The 27,107-nt window shown below is 44.5% G+C and overlaps 1 protein-coding gene across 1 annotated transcript; it reads left to right on the top strand.

The window, feature by feature from the left end:
- The first annotated feature begins 22,727 nt into the window (after positions 1 to 22,727).
- Positions 22,728 to 26,553, top strand: LOC124657672 (B3 domain-containing protein Os12g0591400-like). The gene is made up of 6 exons (XM_047196186.1): positions 22,728 to 22,844; positions 24,419 to 24,740; positions 24,821 to 25,011; positions 25,143 to 25,629; positions 25,736 to 25,971; positions 26,231 to 26,553. Exons 1-6 carry the CDS (start codon positions 22,728 to 22,730, stop codon positions 26,498 to 26,500), a joined length of 1,623 nt encoding a protein of 540 aa, XP_047052142.1. The 3' UTR covers positions 26,501 to 26,553.
- Positions 26,554 to 27,107: the final 554 nt, after the last annotated feature.

Below are 27,107 nucleotides of genomic sequence, written 5' to 3'. Positions count from 1 at the left end.
GCCGCCATGCCCTCCTGGAATGATGGAGAAAGCGGCAGCGACGACTGCTCTCTGCAGGTTCTCCGAGGGGCACGACTTCGGTCCTCGTCCACCGGTATGTGCGCGTCGGTTAGGGTTAGGGTTTTCGTTGGATTTCTTCATCGGGGCTTCGATTTGTTGATTGATTCTTTCGGTGTGCGTCGATTTGTTGAATGCGGTAGTAACTTTTGCTTCCTCTCGCTCTGTATTAGATCCCGGACCGGCATTTTAGACCCGGATTTCACCGGCTATGATGATCTGTGACTCGAGGTGCAAGCATGATCTGCCCATGTACAAGTATGTGTGTTTTGAAGGTGCAAACACGGGAAGAAAATTTCGGCCTGTGGTTGTAAGGTAGGTTAGTTCATTGGATTGTTTTTACTAACCGCAATTTGATTCAATTGTACTGAAGCTATGCCTTGTTGTTGTCGGTACAATATATGTAGTTCCCTGTTGTTGCTTCCTCTCACTTCTGTATTAAATCTTGTTGTATAATTTAGGTACTGCTTTGTATAATTTAGTAAGAAATTGTTGTATAATTTAGGTACACTGCATAGTATAATTTAGTTGGTACTAAATATATTTGCTCAATGTATGTAGGATGAAAATATTTGTGACACAGTGCATTGGGTAGATGTGGAGTGGCCATCTACACTGAAACATTCTTTGCTGAAAATTTGGGAAATGTATGAGGAGGAGAGAGACTCAAGGATGCATGGCAATGTTGAGTATGCAACCAAGAACTACCGGCTAGTGCTAGAAAAAAGGGAATTAGAAAAGAAGAACACTGGAGCTGCACAAGCAATTGGGCAACACTTTGGAGCATGTTGCGGAGCTGACTAACCATAACCTGGAGCTTGAGAAGGCAAAAAGGGAGAAGGCGAGCAAGAAGTAGCATGTCCGAAGGAAGAAAAGAAGAAGGTAGAGTTAGTGCTTGCTGCATTGAAGGAAGAAAAGAAGAAGTTAGAGCTAGTAGTTGCCACCTTGAAGGAAGAAAAGGAGAAGGGAGAGCAACAAGTTGCCACTTTGAAGGATGAAAAGAGGAAGGTGGAGTACTATGTTTCAGACCTACTCAATGCTTTACATGTCCAGAAGGATAAGATGAAGAAGATAGGCTGCAATGTGTGCTGAATGATAGTTTGCCTTGTAATGAATCACTAGTTGCTAGGATAATCTAGTACCTGGTTAGCTCTTGATGTATTAGAGATATTATGCTATGTGTGTTGTTGATCTGCCTCTATGTATGACAATCTATGTTTGTGCTAGATGATCTGAAAACTATGGAGATATTATGCTATGGAGATATTATGCAGCTATCTATGTTGGTCAGAAAACTATGGTTGTGCTAGATGATCTTAAAACTATGGAGATATTATGCTGCTATCTATGTTGGTCTAGATGCCATTCAGCACTTGTCGTCGACTAGTCGTTCTCGACAAATATTTTGGTCTAGATGCCATTCAAGACATGTCGTCGACTAGTCGTTCTCGACAAGTAGTTTGGTCTAGATGTCATTCGACTAGTTGTCGTCGACTAGTCGTTCTCGACTAGTAGTTTGGTCTAGATGTCATTCAACACTTGTCGTCGACTAGTCGTTCTCGACAATATTAACCAAGTCAAATATAGTTTCATCAGTACTTCATATAGTTTCAAATACCAAGCCAATATAGTTTCATCAGTTAACCATATGAACAATATGAACTCAAATTAACTGAACAATATGAACTCAAATTAACCAAGTCACTGAGACAGTACTTCATATAGTTTCATCACTTAACCAAGTCACATATGGATTACATCATGCAGAGTGCTCATAGCGGCAGCACATACGTATGACAAATATACAGAGTGCTCATAAGTTGCAGCACATACTGTATAACCAAAATAACCAGCAAATTACGGAATTACATCGGACCGCACAACCAAAAGAACCGGCAAGTCCCGGAATTACATCATACTTGCGAAGCAAGTTAAAAAACTAGTCCCCGGTTGCATTGCTGCCTTCTCCTCCTTCTTCGGGCACATACCCACGGTTGAAATAACCCCATGTCCTTGTCCTTTTGTAACCGAGCACTCACATCATCTGCCTTGTCCTCCTTCTTCCAATGCCTGCTGACACGGGAGCAACAAATGTGCTTACGGGAACATATGGATACCTTGTTGGACCTTGTGTTCTCTGGAGCGGCTTGTCCCTGCCTAGCGAGATGGAGCGAGATGGAGGCTGGAGGTTGCCTTGCTGGAGCAGATGGAGCTGGAGGTTGCCTTGCTGGAGCAGATGGAGCTGGAGGTTGCCTTGCTGGAGCAGATGGAGCTGGAGGTTGCCTTGCTGGAGCAGATGGAGCTGGAGGTTGCCTTGCTGGAGCAGATGGAGCAGATGGAGCAGATGGAGCATCATATTGCCTTGCTGGAGCATCTCCTGGCACAGCTGGAGCATCTCCTGGCACAGATGGAGCATCTCCTGGCACAGATGGCTGCATAAAGTGATGACAATAGCATCAAATTAAGAAGGACAAGCATCAAATAAAGAAATGTAGAACAGATAAATGTGCATCATACCACATGCTTGTTTTTCCTTATAAGCAAATCTGGCCTCAATGGGACTGTGCAGCTTGTGTATCTGTGGCCTTGCAACTTGCAGTTGGAACTAAAGATGGCATGAACTAGTCGACGTCGACTGTTTGTTCTCGACTAGTTAAAACACAACTAGTCGAGGACAACTAGTCGACGACAACTAGTCGAGGCCAAGTAGTCGAGGACAACTAGTCGACGACAACTAGTCAACTAGAACTAGTCGAGGCCAACTAGTCGATGACTAATAGACAATTTACAACATCTACTACACAATTTACAACATCTACTACACAATTTAAAAGTTCTACTACACAATTTACAACAAGCACTTACTTTCCGTGCGTCGGACATGATTGTGTATGGGCCAAACTCCCCCACTTCTCCACCTAAAGCATACTTCAAGCGAGTCAAGAACCAACACCGGTTAAGTCTGTGTCCTCCTTGGGCACAACGACAAATGCAATTGGGTACATATTGTTATTGCCATCTGCTGCCGGTGGCAGCCAATATCCGAGCACCGGTGCAAAGCTTAATGAAGCATCCATCCAAACCTACATATATTGAGGCGGTTAGATGAAGCAAGCAAGCAAACCTACATATACTTGGACAAGGACGAGAAGATAATGAAGCAACAATGCTTACCTATAAATGGCCTACGGCCTTTGAGAAACCCCTCACTGGCTCCATTGATGCGGAAGAAAAGGCCATGGAAAGTCTGGACCGGGATGAGGATTTTCTTCACATGGTGGTGGAGTGATAGTTGTGACAATGACCCTACTTCTGGGTTTGTGTCAATCACGGTTTGGGCAAAATCTCTTATCCTAAGATACTTGTTCTCTGTGATCACCTAAAACGAGCATCAAGAGCCATGTTTTTTGCCACCGTAAGCCATCATCTTAGGCACCTCAACACCATGTTGTTGTCTACAACTGTCTATAAGTGTTTGAATGCTTGCATTAGGGTCGGATCCGAATGCATTTTCATAAGTTCTAGCTAACCATCTTGCATCGACCCTTGTACTATCTGTTGTTGTCTCACATGTATGATGAATGTGCATCTTCCTAATAACAAAAGTTTTCTCACCTTTTATCTCAGAAGCAGCACAGTAGAAAGGACATTTATCTTTTATGCATTCAACAATGACTCTAACATTTGAGTTCCTGTGATACCTGAAGTTCCTACTCTGTGTAATGTGCAAATTGATCAGTGCATCTCTGAATTGATGAACAACTGGTGAAGCACATCTTCACACACATCTGCTCATGTGCTTTAAGCCTCCTTTCATCATACCACTTCCTAAGTGGCATTTTCTTAGCTCTACTCTTTCTTCCTTTGGGTGGCACCATGCATAGTGGTTCAAACATGTCATCATCACTGTCATCAAGCAATCCCGAGCACATGTCTTCATCCGATGATGGTTTCCCAGTCAAGTACATCATCAATGTGAACAGCTGAATGAGATCTTAGTGTGGGTCCTTTTCTAATAGGATGCTTCCTTTTCATCTGCTTTGGAGGGCTGATTTCCTTCTGAGCTAGTGCCACTGGTTCAAGCACATCTGCAGTGTCATCTCCTGTCACAAAAATATCTTCAATGTCAGTGTCTCCTTCACAATGCAGCAATGGATCTTCTCTCTTCTTTCTCATCTCCTCAATCCTCTCATTAATTTCTATCTGTTCCCTTCTCCTCATTTCTTGCATCATATCAAAATCCTCCTCTCCCATGTCAAAGTCTTCATATGCTTCATTGTTCATGGCCCTTTCTTCATGATCATCATCATCTGTCGACAACTGAATTCCCTTTCCTTTCTGATCATTGATGCTCTGTTGAGTGCACACATATGGATTTTGAGACCAACCTTCAGTAGGAAAGATCATTCCTTGATCATCAACAGAGAACACAGGAGGTGGACTGAGATCATACACAAATGCGGGTGTATAATTAATTAAGCATGACGATTGCTGAGAGGCGACGGTGCATTCATCTACATTGATAACCTCCTTAGCCACGGGTTTTTTCGCCTGCCCCTCTTTACAATCAAACTCAACACTTGATCTTCACTAAAATGCTCCAACAGTTCATATATCTCGTGTGTTGTTCTCAATCAATTGCAAGTCCCCATCCTTTACGCAGTAAATAGAGTCACCGAAACCATAGCCCTTTGTCTCAATCGGCGCAACAAGATTCATCAACTGTGATATCGTCACGACCAATCGACCTCTCAATATTGTCCATGTCATCAAAATGAATTCTTATCTCCCAAATCTCGGGATCCAAGCTAGCAAAATGAAAAGGAAAAAATCCCCAACTCGGTAAAACCCCAATTCCGCAAACCCTAACCCTAAAATCTAAAATCGCAATACGGGAAACGAAGTAAGACGGATAGATGGGGAGATACGTACTCAACTCCGTCGAGGCCGCTCGTGAATCGTGAACTCGACGCCGGATTGTCCATCCAAACCTGGGCAAGCATGGCCGCCGCCGTCGATGGCCGCGTCGGCCAAAGCTCATCCGGGTCGTCGACGACGGTGTCGGCTTGGTCGCCGCCGCCTCCGGTTGCGGAATAAGCTGCTCGGCCTCCGCCACCTCCGCCTGGATTCGTCGGCTCCTCCATCTCCGGTCAGCGGGCGGGAAATGTGGGGAGAAAGGGGGAAACGAAATCAGCTGCTCGTCCCCTTCCGACCGACCGCCGCTCCATCTTAACCAGACGATAGTAACGGCGCAGCGAACGGCCGTCTGCCTACGTGGCACTCGACGAGTGGGTCCAACGAGGTTAAAACGCTATCAGCTGCCGTTTTGCGCAATCTGTAACTGCTAGCCCAAGAAGTTGTATATTTAAAAAATTACCAAAGTTGGTACTGACCTGTTAACCTAGCCCGAAATGTGGTAGTTTTCTGTAATTTACTCCTAAACGGCGCTTGCACGATTTGAACAGAAACGGCAGCGTTGGCTTTCTCCAACGCAAAATCGTAAGCGTTTGTACGTGCATACATTTGATACTATTTTTTTTTTGGAACAGGAAAGGTCCCGAAGGACCGAGAGCTGCATTAATTCCACACGGTTACAGACCAAATTACATAAAGGGCCTCCAAGAAACAAAAAAATTTGAAAAACCAGCCCTCCGATTTTACATACAGAACCCTAGCGAAAACACTGGAAACGCGATCAGGTCCTTGGTCTTCGCCGGAGGAAGGACTCCGCCATCGACTGCTGTCGGCGCCGCCGGGGAACAAGCCACTCGGGGCGCAGTCGGCATGGGCTGTCGACGACGAGCCAGAGAGAAGCCTCCCTGTGGAGGTTGATGTCTTGGAGAAGGGCCGCCCTTTGGCCATCATGTTCAGGGGCAAGGCGGTGACGCCAGCAGAGGTACCCTGGTGAAGAACTTCCCAGGAAGAACGCCGCTTGAACAGCAGCGATGATGCAGCAGTAGCAGCTCGAACGCACATGTGGCGCAGCTTCAAGTGCGGGGAAGCAGCTGCACCCTTGCTGTCCTCGCCCTCGCCACCATGGCCGGCCAAGAGGAACAGCGTCGGTGTGCTACCTCCACACCAGAAGCAACATAGATACAAGCTCCAAGAAGCAGCTGAGATGGTGACGACGTGGCTATGCTCCTCCTCGCCTCCACGGCCGGCCAGGAGCTCGTTGACGTCGTTATTCTCCGGCGTGCGCACCCTTTCCCCCTCGCCTCCAAGGCCGGCCAGGAAAAGGCGCCGTTCGCCGCTTTCTCTCTGCAACAGGTGGAACACCGCCACTCTTTTATTGAAAGAAGCACCAGTCTCCTGCTTCCCTCTCTCCTCCGACCACCGGAGAAGAAGAAGAAACCAGAGAGACCCTACATCATGCGAGATCCAGGCGGCCAGATCTCCTCCTCCGCTTCCACTACCGGGCAGCAAACTGCCACTAACCCTATCTAAACTATGTACTCCGGTGCCTCCCCTCCGCCCATCTCTACTGGCGTCGCCGACGAGATCTGCGTCGGGTCGGCCCGGCTCCCTCCGAAAAGCTCTCAGCTACTGTATACAAGAGAGAGAAGCGAAGGGGGAAGTGAGCTCCTGCTGCCTCATTTGATACAGTTACTTTCCTCTTGAACCAACACAAGTAGGATTCTCTCCTGCTCCTTTTTTTAGCGTCCAGGTTAGCGCCCGGCTCTAGTTGAAACCAACGCACATGGAAAAAAAGATGAAGCGCCCAACTCATACTTAGACGTCGACGCAACCAAGTTTCCCTCGATCGATCAGGATTCCAGGAAAACGGCCGGGATTATTTCCCTAGCGCCTGCATTGTAGATGCCCTTACCATCTGCATGTAGCGGCTCGTGTGGATACGGAAAAGAAAGTCGTTGTCTTAATGCGGGAGATAGTTGTTCCAATAACGAAAACCGTAAAAATAATTTCGATTAAAATAATATTGATTAGGGAGAAGTGTCTAAGGAGGAACTATATCAGAGGTTGGCAAAAATCTACAAACCAACTGGCATTGGCAGATTAGGATGCTAGATGAGTGGAATTATCTTGTTAAGTTCCTGATACGTCCAAAACGTATCTACTTTCCCGAACACTTTTGCTATTTTTTTTGCCTCTAATTTGTGTATTTTGGATACAACTAACACGGACTAACGCTGTTTTCAGCAGAATTGCTCTGGTGTCTCGTTTTTGTGCAGAAATCCAACTTTCAGGAAAAACCTCGGAATTTATACAGAAGGCCCTATTTTTCCAGAAGACTCACGGAGCCAGAAGGGCAAGCCAGGTGGGGGCACGAGGGCCCCACACACTAGGCTAGCGCGGCCCAGGGGGGCCCGCGCGGCCCTAGTGTGTGGCCCCCTCGGCTGGCCCCCGACGCCCTCCTTCGGACTACTTATCGCCCTCGACCTAAAAACGCACGGAGGGAGGTCGAAGTCCCCAGAAACCCTCCAGAGAGCCACCACATCGCGAAACTCCGTCTCGGGAGCCAGAAGTCTCCGTTCTGGCACTCCGCCGGGACGGGGAATTGGAGGAGATCTTCACCGCCATCACCGCCAACGCCTCTCCATCGACCAGCCATGTTTCCCCCATCCATGTGTGAGTAATTCCCCCGTTGTAGGCTGAAGGGGATGGTAGGGATTGGATGAGATTGGTCATGTAATAGTCATAAGATTGTTAGGGCATAGTGCCTAGTATCCGTAGATGTCACTTTTATGATATTGTTGCAACTTGTTATACTTAACGCTTGTCACTAGGGCCCGAGTGCCATGATCTCAGATCTGAACATGTTATTGATTCATGAAGATATTCGTTGTTTATGATCTTACCTGCAAGTTGTATACACACATCGTTGTCCGGAACCAATGGCCCCGAAGTGACGAAATCGGGACAACCGGAGGGGATGGTAGTGATGTGAGGATCACATGTGTTCACGAAGTGTTAATGCTTTGCTCCGGTACTCTATTAAAAGGAGTACCTTAATTTCCGATAGTTTCCCTAGAGGCCCGGCTACCACCAGGCTGGTAGGACAAAAGATGTTGTGCAAGTTTCTCATTGCGAGCACGTACGACTATATATCGAACACATGCCTATTGATTGATTAGTACTTGGATACTTGTTTTATTATTATACGCAAATGCCCCTGCTTTGATTGTTATATGAGTTTCTCTCATCCATGCAACGCCCGTTAATCCGTCCACTGTGCCTACGATATTTTAATCCTGCTTGTTTACTATAATCACTACTTGCTGTCTTTATTTCACCGTTGCTTGTTATTTCACTATTCCTACTTGCTATAAAGCTGTTACTACTTGATAAACTCTTGCGAGCAAGTCTGTTTCCAGGTGCAGCTGAATTGACAACTCCATCTGTTAAGGCTTACAAGTATTCTTTGTCTCCCCTTGTGTCGAATCAATAAATTGGGTAATACTTCCCTCGAAGACTGTTGCGATCCCCTATACTTGTGGGTCATCAACACTATTTTCTGGCGCCGTTTCCGGGGAGCATAGCTTTATTTGGAAGTTCACTTGGATTGATATTGTTCGCTGCAAAGTCTCCATCATGGATAAACCTCGCGATACTAAGATCGCCATATTACCATCCACTACAAGAAAAGGTACAACTCTTAGTACCTCTGCTTGCTCTTGATTCACCATCCGTGATAAGTAAACTTGTTTCACCACCACAAGCTTCAAATCTTGGTACTTACTGCTGAATCTGAAAATTCCTCTCATAATTGTGATGATGCTTACTGCTGTGCTTGATAATGATGGTTCGTTAGGATCTTTTCTAGATGCTACAATTGCTAGGTCTAGGCAAATTGAAAATACTTGAAACTCCTAATGAAAATGCTGCTACACACTGTTAATTCACACGAGTCCGTTGAATATTCTAGTGATGATCTTGATGAAGATTATGTGGAACTTGATGATGATTTTATTGAAAAATGCAATGCTACTACTGATGCAAGAAAAATTAAAAAGTTGCTTGCGAGAACATCTTCATTAGATATAAACTATCTCACGATCCTAAATTTGCCACATCTCCTATAAACATTAGGGATAAAGATTATGATTTTTCTCTTGATCTATCTCATATAGCTATTGTTGAGAAAACACCCTTTTGTGGTGCTTGAAAAAGAAAGTCTTTGTTGAACACATGATTGAGTTATCTACTCGAGTAGCGTGTTTTACGATGATGTTAAGATGCGTACTTATTTTGTCGCTAAAATTTTTCCTTTCTCATTAAAGGATGATGCTAAAACTTGGTATAATAATTTGCCTCCTGGTTCTATTAAAAGTCCAATTGACTTGCGTGATGTTTTCTTTCGAAAATACTTTCTGCTAGCGCTCAACATGTTGCTTTGCGAGAGAATTTATAATTTTGACCGGGAAGATGGAGAGAAATTGCACGATGCTTGGGCGAGATTTTGCTCTCTTATTAGAGCTCGGCCGACCATGATTTGGAAAAGCATGATTTTCTTGATATATTTTATAGTGGACTAACTATTGAGTCTAGGGCATACCTGGATAGTTGTGCTGGTTGTGTTTTCGGGAAAAGAACTCCAGACGACGTCGAAGAATTATTGGCTAAAATAGGCCGGAATCTGATGATTAGTCTACACACGAACCAACCCGACACCGATAGTGAAGAAGAGGGGTATGATTAAATTAAATGATGAAGATATGAGGGAAGCCAAGAAGTCTCTTAAAGAGAAGGGTATTAATCTCGAAGATGTGAAGAATTTACCTCCTATAGAAGATTTATGTGAGATAACTCCCCCTTCATCCATGATTGAGGTACACTCTCTTCAACGCTTTACTAGGGAAGATATTCCGTATTCAAAACCTCCTGCTCAATGCTTAGATGAGTTTGATAATTATATTGTTAAACAAGAAAACTTTAATATGAGGGTAGAGAATCATTTAATGGAAAATTCTCGAGCTATTAGTGAATTGCATGATATTGTGGAGAGAACCTCCAATGATGTTAAGATACTTGTTAAACATTTTCATATGGTTCAAACTCAAATTGATCAACTCACTAAAGTGCAAAATGACTTGTTGGGAAATAATTCTAAAGAAAAACATGCTTATGAAGTAACAACTAGAGGTGGTGTTTCTACCCAGGATCCTCTATATCCTGAAGGGCATCCCAAAAGAGTTGAACAAGATTCTCAACTAACTAAAACTAGTGCTCCATCTAAGAAAAAGAAAAAGAAACATAAGAATGTTGTAGAATCCTCTGAACACTGTTAATGATCCTAATAGTATTTCTATTTCGATGCTTGAAGCGAAAGTGGTAATGAACATGATAAAGATAATGATAAGGATGATACTCCTGATAAAGAAGAGGTTGAAGAAGAACCTAAAAAGCATGCTAAAAATAAAAAGTACACTAAAGAAGATTTTATTGCTGAGAAACATGGTAATGAAAGAGAACCTTGGGTTCAAAAGCAAATGCCTTTTCCTGCTAAGAAACTAAAATCAAAGGAGGAGGAACATTATAATAAATTTTGTGATTGGATGAAACCTTTATTTTTGCAAATCCCTTTGACTGATGCTATTAAATTGCCTCCTTATTCAAAGTATATGAAAGATATTGTCTCTAACAAAAGGAAAATTCCCAATGAGGAGATTTCCACTATGCTCGCTAATTCTTCCTTCAGTGGTAAGATTCCAAAGAAGCTTGGAGACCCAGGTATACCGACTATTCCTTATTCCATCAAGAATAATTATGTTAGAACTGCTCTATGTGATTTGGGAGCGGGGGTTGGTGTAATGCCTTTTTCTCTTTATAAGAGACTTGATTTAGATAAGTTAATACCAACTGATATATCTTTGCAAATGGCTGATAAATCTACCGCTATTCCTGTTGGTGTAGGTGAAAATGTTCCTGTTCAAGTTACTCAGCATTTCTTGATATTAACTGATTTTGTTGTGTTGGAAATGCCTGAAGATGATAATATGTCCATTATTCTTGGAAGACCCTTTCTTAATACTTGCGAGGGCTGTTATTGATTGCAATAAAGGCATGGTTACTTTCAATGTTGATGATAAGGAACATACTGTCTATTTTCCCAAGAGGATTGATAAACTATATGGAGTTAATACAATTTCTAATGTGAAAACTATCAAAGTGGGATCCATTGATTTTCCTATATATGAGCCTAAAGAAGAATATCAAACTCTTGTGATTGGATCCATATCAATTCAATATAAGGTAACATGATTGATTTGAGGTTTATTTCTTCTTATGTCATATAAAATTTATTTGGTAGCAAGACTTGATCAACCTTGTTAACAAGTATATTTTAATGCATAAGAGAGCTAAACAACATTTCTTTCTTTCTTTCTCCCTCCACTCATCTTACTTGCTGTAGCACTTTTTGTTTTGCAATATGCTTTAGTTGTTTAAGATTTTGGAAATCATTTTCCTGCGCAGTAATAATTAATTTAACACCCAGAAATGTGCATTTTTCGAAGTTCTCTAAAAATTACAAAAATTATACTGGTAGTCCTATTTTTCGAAGAGGCACCTGGGAGCACACGGGGCTGACCAGTGGGGCACCCCGGGGTGGCACCCCATAGGCCGGCGCGGCCAGCAAGGGGGCGCGCCACCCTGGTGTGTGGGCCCCCTTTGCCCCACTTCGACATCTCTTCCTCCCATGCTCTTCTCTCTCCCGAAAAAACTCGCACCAGGTTCCTCTCACTCGCGTTTCTGCTCAAGAACTCGCGATTTCTCGATCTCCTTGCTCAGCCTAGATTTCTGTTTGAAATTTGGCACATTTGCTCCTTGGTATGTGACTCCTTTGATTGTCCAATTAGAATTTTGTTTGGTTGAGTATATCTTGAATATTTTGCTGCTGTAGATAACATGTTTAGCGAGCTTGCATGCTTGTTCTAAGTGGTAGAAACTAGTTTTGATGCATGTTTAGTACTCTAGCAAGTTCCTATAGTAGTTCCCCTCAATTATATACCTTGAAATCAAATTTTATAATGGTTGTTGAAAATTTCAGAAGAGGAAGATGAAGAAATTCAAATTTGGAGAATTGTTCAAGAAAGGAACAACCAGCACCGGTAGGCCCTCGAGGGCGTCCACTCAGATTAGGCGATCCTACAATGAGGATATCATCGCGCCTAGCTTCGCGCCCGAGGAGGACAATGGGGCTCCTAATGCTTCATCCTTCCCATGTTATGATTTTCCGACAAATGCGGGGATATTGGATGACTTCTTCACCCTTGTCAACAGGGCAGGCTTAGCCACCTACGTGGGAGATGAAAGGGAGCAATACTACATGCTCACCAAAATTTTCGTTGAGAGCTTCAAGTTCCACAACACGCAATATGAGCCGACAGTTGCATTCAAGATCTATGATAATCCTGTTACTATGGAATTGGAAGAATTTTGTCGTGCATTGGATATTGCCCCTGTAGGTACAGCAAGGAGGATTGATGACAACCCCCGGGACCTGTTGGAGCTCTATCGAGGGATCACCGAAGATGATTGCCGCACCATTCAGCGCGGGAAGATAAGAAACATTCAACTCCCCGCCATTAAATATTTTGCATATTACATTGCTACTAGCATTCTGGGTAGAGAAAATACTAGCAATATTTCTAGCTACCATCTTGCTTTCTTGAATGTTGCACTTACTGGACAGACATTTTATCATCTTGGTTCTCTTATTGCTCGCCGCCTGTCTAGCAGGGGGGCTATTTTTGGAGGAACTATTGCACTGCGCATTTTAACACATTTAAGACTTCCTCTTGATTCTAATGATGTGCCATTAACCCCTAGGAGACTAGATATTGCTGCTATGAAGAGTCATCATTTTGTTACTACTGATTCCACTATAGATAATATGGTCTATAGAATGTTGTTTGCTGACGGGAATGAGAAGGAAATCCCTCTTCCCCAGCCAGGTTTGTTCAATATTGACAGGCAATCATGGTCGCTCACTAAGGAGGAGGTGGAGGAACATATGAAGATACAAGACTTCCACCAGCAGCATGACTCTGAGGACGCCGAGCCCTCCTACGACTGCACCGTCACATACCCCGATGTTTCCTCCAGCACATACCTGGAACCGGGTCGTTCTTCGTCGTACTACGGAGACACCACTTCATGGGGACCGTGGGAATGAACTCCACTTAGGCCAAAAGCCTAAGCTTGGGGGGAGGTATACCGGCATCACTCATTCTTTGCATATTATGGTTGCTGGATACTTGTACATACTTGTTTAGTTTCTTAGAGTGGTTTTCTAATGAGAGGGAGATGATATTTGGGGAAGTGCTGTCCAAAAACAGATTCTGGGCTGTTACCAAAAAAATTCGTACGCACATCCAGAACGTTATTTTGAGTTGCCAATTTTTGAGCACGTGCCCCAGGTTGTTATCTAACTTTTATTAGTTGAACACTTTTTGAGCTGATCAATGGAAGATTTTTGTTAATTTCGATTTCTGTACTGCTGTCAGGATTTGGCAGATTTCTGTCATCCTGCTTTTCTGTGTTTCTGTTAGTTTGCATTCTTTTGTTTTCGCTTTGTTTCTTTCCTAAAACACAAAAAGACCAAAAATATTTCTGTTGTTTATCTTCACCATTTGTTTATTTGGTTCTTTGCTCTTATTTTACTTTGTTTGCTATCGGTAGTTTGCCATAAGAAAACCCAAAAAGATTTTGCTTTGTTTTCTTGTTTCTTTTGTTCTTGTTTCCAATTCGAAAACACCAAAAATATTTGCTGTTCTTCTTTGGTTTGTAAAGTTCATCATGAGTTCAATGGTCTTCGGTAGCTGGAGCGTGGTTTTCATTTCATATTATCCAAGCTACACAAGTGAAAGGCAATAATGACGATCTACAACAATTGGATTGTGGTGAGATGCTGGTATGAACTCTATTTGTTTTCATTTTTGTACATATACTCATCCATGTGAGCATGCTTAGTTGGTTCATGTGAGGTATATGTTATTTGAGAAAGTCTAGTAGTTCATGATCTCTCATGTTCAGCTCCAATTTATTAATATGAGTAGCATGTCATGGATGTTCGCTTGCATTGTTTTATTCAAAAGTAAGTATGGCATTGTGGTATCCTCCTCTGAATAATTCATTTATATCGACTTGGCACATGCTCACGCATGCATATGACTGAACAAAAAAGTCAATTAAGCCTCGATGATTTATATTGCTTCAGAGTTATTGTATCACTTTTATGCCTCCATTAATTTATTTTGCCGCAAGCATGATTATGACAGTTACTGCTCTCTTGATTTGTCGTTCCCTAGTCTTTTGCTAGCCTTCACTTGTACTGAGCGGGAACGCCTCTCGTGCTTCCAAACACCTGAAAACCAAGTTGTTCCAAAGTGTCCACCATAAATACCTATGCATGGCATTTCAAACCATTCCAAGTAAATTCTCATGCGCTACCTTTAAAACTTTCAAAATGCTTCTCAATTTGTGTTAATGTTTCATAGCTCATGAGGAAGTATGTGGTGTTTAGCTTTCAACCTTGTCATTTACTTTTGACGGACTCTCATATGGACTAGTGGCACATCCGCTTATCCAATAATTTTGAAAAAAGAGCTGGCAATGGGATTCCCAGTCCCAAATTAATTAACTTAAATAGACACTCCTCCATGGTTTGTGATTGTTGGACGGCACCCGAAGGATTCGGTTAGCCATGGCTTGTGTAAGCAAAGGTTGGGGGAGTGTCATCATCATAATAAAACTTAAATAAAAAGGCACTCCTTCATGGTATGTGATTGTTGGCAGGCACCCGAGGATTCGGTTAGCCATGGTTTGTGTAAGAAAGGTTGGAAGGAGTGCCACATAAACATACAAATAATTCATGGGAGCCGCTCTTGGGAGTCCGGTTGATGAGGTAGTTAGTGTACCCATTACCATTCGTTGACAACAACAAGCACTTCTCAAAATAATTTTACTCCTGTTCTAAAAATGAAAAGCTCTAGCGCATGTTAATCCTCGCTTCCCTCTGCGAAGGGTCAATCTTTTACTTTTATGTTGTGTCTCCATTCTTCCTTTGAGCACTATCTTGAGAGCACAACTGTCATTCTTAGTATGATATGCTTGTCTCAAAATATGATTGATTGTGGTATAACTTTGATGCTTTTATCTTTGACAATCACTACTTCTAGTCTTTCTATGAACTCCGGAGGTGCCTCGGCATTTATGTTTTGCCGATCAAATACGGGCAAGCGAGATACCACTTTATCATATTCTCTTATGAACATTGCAATCCTGCTTATATACATGATTCATGATGCTTATTATTAATTGTTGGTACCTCTCCATGATTGACATAGTCTGTTGGATGATCTTATTTGCATGTATCTCATTATGAACTGCTTAAGTATTAGCCATAGCATGAGAATATATACATCATATGAGCAAATGTGTTCGTGAAAGTTCTTTTATCGCTCAGTTGTCAACTGAATTGCTTGAGGACAAGCAATAAGCTAAGCTTGGGAGGAGTTGATACGTCCAAAACGTATCTACTTTCCCGAACACTTTTGCTATTTTTTTGCCTCTAATTTGTGTATTTTGGATACAACTAACACGGACTAACGCTGTTTTCAGCATAATTGCTCTGGTGTCTCGTTTTTGTGCAGAAATCCAACTTTCAGGAAAAACCTCGGAATTTATACATAAGGCCCTATTTTTCCAGAAGACTCACGGAGCCAGAAGGGCAAGCCAGGTGGGGGCACGAGGGCCCCACACACTAGGCCGACGCGGCCCTAGTGTGTGGCCCCCTCGGCTGGCCCCCGACGCCCTCCTTCGGACTACTTATCGCCCTCGACCTAAAAACGCACGGAGGGAGGTCGAAGTCGCCGGAAACCCTCCGGAGAGCCGCCACATCGCGAAACTCCGTCTCGGGAGCCGGAAGTCTCCGTTACGGCACTCCGCGGGACGGGGAATTGGAGGAGATCTTCACCGCCATCACCGCCAACGCCTCTCCATCGACCAGCCATGTTTCCCCCATCCATGTGTGAGTAATTCCCCCGCTGTAGGCTGAAGGGGATGGTAGGGATTGGATGAGATTGGTCATGTAATAGTCATAAGATTGTTAGGGCATAGTGCCTAGTATCCGTAGATGTCACTTTTATGATATTGTTGCAACTTGTTATACTTAATGCTTGTCACTAGGGCCCGAGTGCCATGATCCCAGATCTGAACATGTTATTGATTCATGAAGATATTCGTTGTTTATGATCTTACCTGCAAGTTGTATACACACATCGCTGTCCGGAACCAATGGCCCCGAAGTGACGAAATCGGGACAACCGGAGGGGATGGTAGTGATGTGAGGATCACATGTGTTCACGGAGTGTTAATGCTTTGCTCCGGTACTCTATTAAAAGGAGTACCTTAATTTCCGACGAGTTTCCCTAGAGGCCCGGCTGCCACCGTACTGGTAGGACAAAAGATGTTGTGCAAGTTTCTCATTGCGAGCACGTACGACTATATATGGAACACATGCCTATTGATTGATTAGTACTTGGATACTCGTTTTATTATTATCTCGCAAATGCCCTCGCTTTGATTGTTATATGAGTTTCTCTCATCCATGCAACGCCCGTTAATCCGTCCATGTGCCTACAGTATTTTAATCCTGTTGTTTACTATAATCACTACTGCTGTCTTTATTTCACCGCTGCTGTTATTTCACCATTCCTACTGCTATAAACTATTACTACTGATAAACTCTTGCGAGCAAGTCTGTTTCCAGGTGCAGCTGAATTGACAACTCCGCTGTTAAGGCTTACAAGTATTCTTTGTCTCCCCTTGTGTCGAATCAATAAATTGGGTAATACTTCCCTCGAAGACTGTTGCGATCCCCTATACTTGTGGGTCATCAGTTCCCTCGACACCTCAATGTTGAAGAGATAGCTGGTTACCCAAGCTTTGGTTTGCCTAAAGAAAATGTGCTCGTCAAAGTTTAAGTTTGGAGTGGTGTCATGGATTACTATGCTGGTCTGGAGAATTTTTGAGGTTCAAGGTGTTCTCTTCCAGATCAGATTTGTTGTTGAAGGCCCAGCAAGTGTGGTAAATTTTGAAGATGGTGGAAACAATCTTCATCCACCTCACCCTGATTCTGATAACAATAATGATGACCAACACTTAGAGGAAGGAGCTCAAAAAGGAAATGATGTTATGGACACTGGGAATCTTTCCACTCCCACTGCTAGTCAATCTTCTACCGGAGGCTCCCGCACTAACCTTGGTGCTCCCCCTGCTGAAAAGAAAAAGAGCTCCTCAGTCATGTCTGATAAAGTCTATGAGGTAGCTCAGTTCTACCTGAACCAAAGGAGTGATGTCTCTCCTGGACCTAGCAAGCTTAGCCCCATTCCTGACACAGTGGCTGCAAATGATAAGGTGCTTGATTGGATCAACCAAACAACCAAGATTGACAACAATTGCATCAATTTACTTCAAGATATGGAACTCTATCATGAAGAAGATGTCTTCTATGATAGCCAGATTCAAGAACTATCTCAGATGGAGCTAGCTAACCAGTTTGAAACTGTTCCCCCATCCAAGCAAGTCAAGAAATGGGGACATGTGGCTGACACAAGACAAAGTTCTAGGCTGTCTCACAATGAAGGAAAGATTGGCATGCAGCTAGCTCAAGAGCTTGCTCAGAAGAAGACCTTGGAGAAAGTTGTGCCAGCTAGCTCAAGAGTTACAGGTACATCTAACTCAAATCCTTTTGATGTTATTTACCCTTATAAATTTCTTGATATTTCCAATATTGTTGGTATTGATATATCTCCAGTAGATAAAGTAAAAATCCCCTTGATGTGGATAGTCAAACTATTACCAAACCTAATATTTCTGTTCACCTGGAGGGTGCTAATTATGATGAAAATTTCCCAGATGCTCTAGGATGGTCTAGCATCAAGAGGAAAACTAGGCGGGGCAAGCACCCCATGATAGATAGTTTCCAATGATTATATGCTTTGCTTGACCTTTTCCAAAAGTACAAGCCTAATATTGTTGGATTCCAGGAAACCAAAAAGGAAATTATTTCTGATAACTATCTTAATTCTTTAGTTGGTAATAGGATGTTTTCCTGGAATTCCCTACCAGCCATTGGCTCTGCAGGAAGCATATGTGTTGGTGTGGATTCTGATGTCTTTGATGTCATTAGCTGGGAAGTTAGATGCTTTTCAGTATAAGCTGTCCTTAAAGTCAAAGCCTCTGGTCTTATCTTTAGGGTTGTTACTGTTTATGGGTCCTCTTATGAGGAAAAGAAAGAGGCCTTTATTTCTGAGTTGCATAGCCTCTGTTTAGATTACCAAGGACACTCTATCATTGGGGGTGACTTCAACCTGGTTAGATTCCAGGGAGATAAGAGCAATGGAGTCATTGATCATAGATGGAGTGATAAATTTAATGCTTGGGGGGAAATTTGGAGACTCCTAGAAGTCAAATTAGGTAATAGACAATTTACTTGGGGCAACAACTAGGAGAATCTGATCATGTCAAACAAAGACAGAGTTTTTTGTAATGTTGAGCTTGATCAAAATTTTCCTCTAGCTTCTAGTAGAGCTCTTCCCATAATGGGGAGTGACCACACACAAATTCTGTGGGAATCTGGTTGTGGTGTTATACCTAGAGCCCCACTTTATATATTTGAGAAGTGGTGGCTCATGAGAAGAAGCGGTGTGCAATGTGCATCCGGGATCCAAGTGAACGAATCGCCCAACCGAATGTTATTAAGATGTAGCCACATCTGCGCTACTGGAACACTCGGAAAGGAGCTTAACCCTCAGTTAGAAGAAACCTTAGAGACCATATCGGCAAAAACTTCCCAAAATTCGTAACGAATCCGCGCGCGGTCTCCTGGCACCGTCAGACTGAACCGAATCGACCGAACAAATTCGAAGCCCGCCCCTCCTCCCCGTGCTGGCTAGCTTCGTATCTGGCAACACGGGTTCTCGTGCATTAAAACAAACATGCAAGCTACACGGGAGCAGTAGCAGCGGCGAGAGAGGAAGCAGAGCACTTACAGCCGGAGCAGAGGCGGCGGCCCTCTTCCCCTACCTTCCACGACGCCTACCGTGGAGAGAAGCCTCCTTCCCTTCCCTTGCCTTGCTTGTGCGAGAGGAGAGAGACGGGTTGGTCCTATACTACTAGCAGTAGAGTAGCACCAGCGGAGTGGGGATTTCAATTCGAATCCTGGATTGGCAACCAGAGCAGTGAAAAATGGGAGATTCTTCACTTTTACTAATGGGAGATTCTTCACTTTTACTACTTTTCCCCTGTCTCTTTTTCGGGTAGGAGGGCGCCAACTCCTAGGCGGCTGCGTGACGGGGCGACCCGGCGGTCAGCGTGCGGGGACGACTGCCTGAGCCTACCCACGACTGGCTAGGCCGACGCGCGATGACCGCAGGGGCCACATGTCATTGACCTGGGGGCGCAGCGAGCCGGTGCGGCACCGGGCGCGATTCCCGCGTGCCGGGATTTCGAATTCGGCCGCACTGTAGCCTGCAGGAACGACGTGTGGCGGTTTCAGACAAGAGAGGTGGGGCCTGTCGCTGCGTGGATAGAAGGCCCACAGGCAGGACGCACAACTTGTGAGATAAACACCAACCGACTAACCAGTAGTTGGAGCTATCTCCATTTGGTCCCCCAAAGCTTCCTATAAATGTCTTTTGGGCGCCGGCCATGTTTTTTTTTTGCTTCTAGCAGGCTTTTCTATAGGTTTTTTTTGGCGCCACAAGCTGATTTTGATGCCGACGCTCCCAGGTCACTCCCAACCCACAAGAGGGTGAGCGGGAGCGCCGGCAGGAGGTGAGAACGCCATGGGCGGGGGTTGTTGGCGACACAAATCCAAAAAAAAATCCCACGTCGTCTCCTTTGCTTCCCCCCCCCCCCCAAATCGCCGCCGGTACCACCCCTCGCCGTCTAGCCGCTCCCACCGCCCGAAAGGCAGCGCCGAATGGTTTCAGGCGACGAGGAGATGGCCACATTCCTCGAGGACGATGCTCGAGGGATACTGCATGCTCTACTTGGACTACTTTGTCAATAATCCATCACACAAACTGATACATTTCGGTGGAGTTTTAGGATGAATCAAAATCTGATCTTTGGATATTGTGATGGCCCTTGGCTCCAATGCAAGAAGGATTGTACGGGCACAATTGGGTTTTCCTCGCTTCGGCTATCATCTCCCGGCTATCATCTTTTCCTCCTATTTTCAAAGGCGGCCTTCCCCCTCTCATCTTCTCTAATTGCTTCCCACTTTCTAATCTTGTCCCTAAGTTTTCTCTCAGCCAACTCCTTCCTAGTTTGTAATTGCTCTTCGGAAATTCTTTGCTTCACGTATCATCTCCTCAATCTTGGAGGTCAGCCTCTCTCGCTCATCCCTCCGTTTGACCTCTAGCTTTGCTTGCCATCTTCCATCAGGCCTTCCTTTTTTTTCTTCCTTCGTCCGTCATCACTAGCATCATCCAAAGCAATTGTAGCCCCATTGCGAGGAGGAGGAGGAGCCTCTTGATCCCTCAACTTCCACTTTTCACTATTCTCTAAGATTTTCCAACAATGATGCAATGTGAAAAACTGGTTCTCGCTTGTTTTCATATCTTTGTATCTTTGTTGTGCAATACGATGCTAGAAGAAACATTGCAAAGAGATAAAGATTTAACATTTCAAAGACATAGAGAGTAACATTTCCAAGAGAAAGAAAACAAATTGGGGAGAAATGAATCACAAAGTCATCAATTGTTGTACCACTTGGAGGATTGTTCTTCACTTGCTCCAAGCAAGCAGCCCACCGGGAGCAACGTTTATTGATTGTGTTGTAGTGGCCTTGAAGAGATTGCATCGTGTGGTTTGCTCCTTCACTTGTCTTTGGCCTCAACCGATGAAACGTGTGCTCAATTCGTTGCCAATACTTCTTCCCAGATTGATTGCTACCGGTCACCGCATCGAGAGAAATGGCCTCCCACGCATTGATAAGAGCGATGTCCCCCTTCTCTTTGTAATTTGCCGAGCATTTGGATGCTACGACTTTGACGCCGGTGGCAACGACATCTTTGAAGGACTCCTCAGGTTCGTATGGTTGGTACCCATCGTCGAACAGGGACAATGGAGACGTCTTAACATCAACTATGATGGACTCTATCATATTCACGAACGCATCAGAAGCACCACGCGAACTATAGAAGCAAAACAAGGGCGGTTTTAATGAAAATCACGCGGCTAAACTTCGAGGGTGGGAGAAATTGCTTACCTAGATCCCCCAGGCGCGTCCGGCGTCGTCGAGGAGGGGAGCATAGTCGTGGGGAGGTAGACGAATCGCGTGGCGGAGGATGGCCACGGGCGATGGTTGTTGCCTTCCGCTTTGCCACGGCACTGGGGCCTCCTGGCTTTGATTTCTGCCACTCGCTTGACCAGTGGCGTGGACGAGGCATCGTTAGGCACTCCCGATGCAACAGGCAGGCTGCCGCTTCTGCTTCACCGCAGCAGCCGCTGCAACGGGGGCATCCACGACGGCGGGGGCGACGGGGCCGGGGGAACGAAAGGCTGAAGAAATTGGTGCTGCGCGAGATTTTTAGTGGTCGGCGGAGGTTCGTCGGAGTTCATTGCAGCCGGTTGAGGCCGCGGGGATGGGTACAATGGGCGGCGTGTGCAGATCGCCTCCGGCGACACGTGTGCGGCAAAAAGGGGGGCTGAAATATCCGCACACCAACCCGATCGACACGATGCAGAGAACTAAAACGCGCGGCCCAAAATCCGCGTGAATGGGCCAGACGAGATATGTGTAAGAGATATAGATGCAAGGATACCCTCTACCTTCTCTAATTTAAAAAAAAGTAAACTAACTTTAGCATCATCACAGCTGTTCATTTTTTCCAGTAAATTGGGTAGAGTAGTGAGTCAGTTCCATCTATACCTGGGCATTGTTCTGGCCGAGCCGGGCCGGGCTTCGGGCTAGTCCTAACAAAGTCCAACACAAAAAACCCAGACCTAGGCCTAGCCCAGCCCAACCGTTAGGCTTGAAATTTTGGCCCAAGCGTGACCCATCACATCAAATACCCATTGGGCCTCGGGCCTCGAGCCGGGCGTCTTCCTTATTTGCCGCATTTCTCAAGCCTGGCCCGACCATCGGGCCTGAATCTTCAGCCCAGGCCTAGCCTACAGGCATGCTCAGGCTGGCCCAAGCCCGAGAATTTTGGGCCGGGCTTCCGACCAGGTATTCCATCTCTAGCTGGAGAAGGTCTGCGCCTGTCTACCTGCCTCCCACTATCACATGGTGAATAAAATAATTTGATGTCGAGGAGCTGCTAACATTTCCTCTTCTGGCATGGGAGCCTAGCAACTTTACCCATCACCTTGCCCAAAACCATCAAAGAAACCACGTTTGGTTCACAGGCTCTCTCTCCCCTTGCAGGCTTGCACTCCCCACTCCTCTCCACGGCGACGCAGGCCGCCGCGCATCCTGTACTGACGCGGCGGCGATCCATGAACGGCTCTAACCTAGGTAACCGCGACCTAAATCGTTCTTGATTCCCGGGCAAGGGTTCACCTCGGTCACTTCGCTCCCATGGACGGGAGAACTACCGTCTCCTTTTCTTGATTTCTGACCATTCCTTGTGGTCTGGTCGCCGACACAATCATCAGGCCAGGGCTGCGGCGGCGGCGGCGGAGGAGGTTGCGAAATGGACGACGACGGCGGTTGCGAGGTTTGCGCCATGTGGAGGGAACTAGCTAACTTCAAGGGCGATGGCGCGAAGCGGTTCCTCGTGGTGGCCTCCGATGGTTTCAGAGACAGCCTGGTGAGAGCTAGCTCCCTTTCCGCCCGCATTCATTCAGCTGCTTCCGGTGCTGCTCCTGGAAAATGCTCCAGAGACAGCGAGGGAATCTGCTTCAGACCACCCCCTTCTTGATTAAAGGGCTGCGATTTGGGGTTTTTTCTTCCCATAATAATTTCATTCTTAACTATGTGCGAAATTTCCCCTGTTTTCAGATTGTTAATTCCCCTGTTTTCCTTTAATAACTATACCAAAAGATGAGGCTCGAGACTGAAAACTCCTAGACGATAACCTTCCCTGTCTGAAAACTAGGAGACACTTTTATCCTCTTAGAGAAAAATACACCTTTTTGGTCGGAAGAAACAAAATTTGTCCATTTCGTCCACAATGCGGGCAGCAATGAGCTACCTTACATATAGCACTACACCCAGTCACCTTATAAATAGCACTACTCCTTGTCAAAATTCGTTCTGGACTAAGGTTTTCCAACAGCAGGCATGAGAAAGACAAAAAAAAAAAACATGATTGTATCTTGTTAGATGGCATATAGATGATAGAATTGTTTCAGGGTATTTTCCTTTCAGATTATATGAAATGGTAGCAGGAAAATACTCTGTACATGCATGACATACTATTTACTAATATTGCAAGCAGGATTAGTAATGAAAAGCCATGTGCATCGTTTGATGCAAATGTTGGGGCTTCCCCCGTTTCGAAAAAAATTGCAAGCATGATTGCAAGTGAAGCTCTTGTGGAGATGATTAGTACACTGCTGGTGTGCTACCACGAGATTGCTATTTATTAATATTCATACACGATTGTCGGAGGAAAAATGTGTGTGAAGCTCTTATGGAGATAATTAGTGGACCGCTAGTTGCGCGATGCAGTGCTTATATTTGAGAAAGAAAGGGTAGTTGGCGTGTAGATAATAGTATCGTTTCAGGATATTTTTCTGGGAACGAATTAGTTCAGAACATAAAAGGAGGTGATAAATTTGGTGGCATACTAGTACCATGAATGCACTATTACTTTCCACTGAAGTGATAATTTGGCATCTGTCATTTAAGGCTAAAATTGCCAGGTTAAGCACATAATTTGCGGTCTGAAGGTTTTGGCGTGATCAAAATTTCACTAGAAATAAGAGAGCAAGAGATGTTGCTTTTGATGATACGAGAACAAGTTGTTAGCCCTTCTTATTTAAAAGGCTGTGCTTAGTTTTTTATTACAGTATCTGGTTCATTCATAGCTATGTTATGCGATACAGTACTTATATTTGCCTAGGGTAGTTGGCATATAGATAAGAGCTGTATAGATTCGTTTCATGATATTTTTCTGTGAAAGGATTGCTTCACAACATACAAATGGGTAGCAGGAAAACACTTTGTTGGAGGGAAAGTTAATGCGTATGAAACTTTGTACTCATGCATAATATCGTTTGACTTTTGTTCATAATATCGTTTGACTTTTGTTCGTTTGTTTTCCACGTCCTTTGGTACTCATGCAATCTGAATTGTGTCTGCATTTCCTGCAAATAGCACTAGAAGCGGTGAAACTCATGACTCTAACCAATGTGTATCTTCTTCCTTGACCTTCAATAGCGCATACATCAGGAGATTGGAAGCCACCTGAGGACTATGATCTCTCCTTCTAAGCCTGTCACACTAGAAGCTCCCAATGGCCATGTATACCCTGTTGAAGTTATAGAGGAGCTTGGCGATATAGTACTTAGGTCTGGATGGAACGAGTTTGTGAATGCAAACCACATAGAAGAAGATGACTATATTCTGTTTGTGTCCCTTGTGAACTCAATCTTTAAGGTTCATATTTTCGATTCATCCGGTCATGAGAAGTCTTCATGCTCTCAACCACCCTTTGGCGTATTTGGAGCTGTTCCTCCTTGTGATCATCATGTGCTGAATGGTAAAGTGAATTACAACTTGAAGTCTAATTAATGCTTTGATATGATTTTGTGATTATTGTACAATGTACTTGATTTGCAGAACAAGCGGTGCCTGATCCTGGACATGTTCAGACCTCAAGTGACATTAGCTACACTATGTTACCTGGGTGCCGTCTCACAAAAGCACAAGACAAGAAAGTACTAGAAATAGCTGATACCATGGAGTCTGAAATTCCTCTGCACGTGGCAGCCATGGACAAACAAAATATCCACTCGAAGGGCTCCTTTGTTGTAAGTTACATCCTTTCTCAGATAATTTCTTGCTTATATATATTTGTTACTCCAATACATATGGCATATTCTTGCTGGTCAAGGCTCCATCTTTTTAATCTTGCCTCTTTTTCTTTATTCTGATCCTGCAGTACATACCGTTGCTACTTGTGCTGAACCATTTCAAGGATGAAATAAGTAAACCTACTATTCAACTTGAAGCACCTGACAACCACATATACAGTGTTGGAGCAAGGAAGCAGAGTGATGATCTAGTAGTCCTAGATTCTGCGTGGGATAGTTTTGTAGCTTCTCAGTACATACAAGAGAAGGACCTCCTTATTTTCAGAAGCACAAAGAAAAACCACCTCGAAGTTTTCATCCTTGACCCAAGCGGTCGTGAGAAAACCCCTTCAAATATTGTCATTGGAAATTCTTCTAGTACCCAAGAAATGAGTGGAGATTCTCTTCAGATTGTTGATCCACCCCCTCATGCAATTTTTGAATTGAGCAGTTCAGATGATGATGACATCATGAGAGAAGGCACGAGAGAATCTTGCAGGGTGCAAAAGCGGGTGACACGTAGTTCTGCGAAAGCTCGGAAGATGGCTTCAACGTCCTCCCCTGCTACTAAATCAGGTCATCCTATTCTTGTTGCCTGTGTTTTTTATTTTGTTATACCATATTTTAATTAAAATTCTGATCATTTCATGCTCAGCCTAAGAGAATATGGTAGGGTTTTCAGGATACGAAGCTCGCAAGACGCATGATGGAGCACCTGTGAAGCTTGGAGTCGGTTCAGAACCTCCTTCCAACAATCTTGGGGGTACTTACATTTTAGGCATGAAAGCAAGTCTATCTTTGCAGATGGAGAAGAATGTTGAGGAGAAAGTTCAAGCAATTGGATCTGAACTCCCTATCTTTGTGAAAGTAATGGGTATTATCAATATTGATGGCATTGGCAGCAGCACATGCGAAATGGTGAGTCTATACACTCGCTTATCTACATCTGTAAATATGGATGCGGTTCTATGCCCGTTATTTGTAGTTTATTGTTGATTTTGTTAATGAAACCTTGCGACCCATTGTCGGTATTATATTGTGGAACTTGCACACACACACACACACACACACACACAACACACAGCTAGAAGTATGCAAACCGTTTCCGCTGAATTAATCATCAAGCTGAATTTCAAGAACTGGTCAATCATCCTGACACATGTGCATTTGTGGATAGTCTTTCTGTGCGGAATATGCTTCGGCATATCTCCCGGACAAAAAGCATACTCTCTTCCTTCAGATGGAGGGCAAAACGACGCTGTGGGAGACTATGCTCGATATTCGAAGTACTGACAAATTGAGGCGGATTTCCAGAGGCTGGAAGCAATTCTCGAGGGAGAACGCCCTGGAGTTGGGAGACGTCTGCCTGTTCAAGCTGGAAGACACGGACACTAGTATTCTCAAGATGACTGCCTATGTAATTCGCAAGTCGCTGACGGAGCTGTAGCTGTCGAGCACTTGGTGCTCTCTCTATCTAGCACTACACATGACTATGAGAAGAGAACGCTAACTGGTGAACAATTTATGTCTGTTACACAACTTCCTTTCCTTTTGTAGTGCTGTATAATCCGGGAGAATACTGAGCACTATTGTAGTACCTCTTGCCTGTTTAATTCTTCTCCCATGCTTGCCATTGGTTATTTGTTGTTGGGACTTGGTACAACATTTATTTGATTGCTGGTTGGGATGCCTCCAGATGATAAAGTTGTCTCCAAGGAGACATGCATGCTGTAATATGTGCGCGCCTGCCTCCTCGTCTAACACGGCAGCCGCCGGCTCCTCCTTGTCTCCCCAGGATGATGACGTCCACGCACTGGCCTACCATAACGAGGGGGTCAAGGACGACTCAGACGACTTTATCATTTCTCCACGATTGGTCGGCGGCCATGGCGGAGGGCCGGAAGTTTAACTTGCGGTGGACCGACCGGGGCAGCGGCGCTGGTACGCCACCAACATCATGCCTGGATTGCTCCCCCTCCACCACCGGCTGCCAACTAGCCGTGGCAAATACCGGATTTCATCATGCTCGACGACAACGACGAGGAGTAGGCTCG

Source organism: Lolium rigidum, chromosome 5, assembly GCF_022539505.1.
Source record: "Lolium rigidum isolate FL_2022 chromosome 5, APGP_CSIRO_Lrig_0.1, whole genome shotgun sequence".
Taxonomy (NCBI): domain Eukaryota; kingdom Viridiplantae; phylum Streptophyta; class Magnoliopsida; order Poales; family Poaceae; genus Lolium; species Lolium rigidum.
This window is presented reverse-complemented; position numbering and strand designations above follow the sequence as displayed.

What these genes read in the sequence shown, in the direction of transcription:
- LOC124657672 (XM_047196186.1), top strand. Translation starts at nt 22,728, where the DNA reads ATGGACGACGACGGCGGTTGCGAGGTTTGCGCCATGTGGAGGGAACTA. An exon ending in ATGGTTTCAGAGACAGCCTG is followed by an intron (nt 22,845 to 24,418) that starts GTGAGAGCTAGC and finishes GACCTTCAATAG; the next exon opens with CGCATACATCAGGAGATTGG. An exon ending in TGATCATCATGTGCTGAATG is followed by an intron (nt 24,741 to 24,820) that starts GTAAAGTGAATT and finishes CTTGATTTGCAG; the next exon opens with AACAAGCGGTGCCTGATCCT.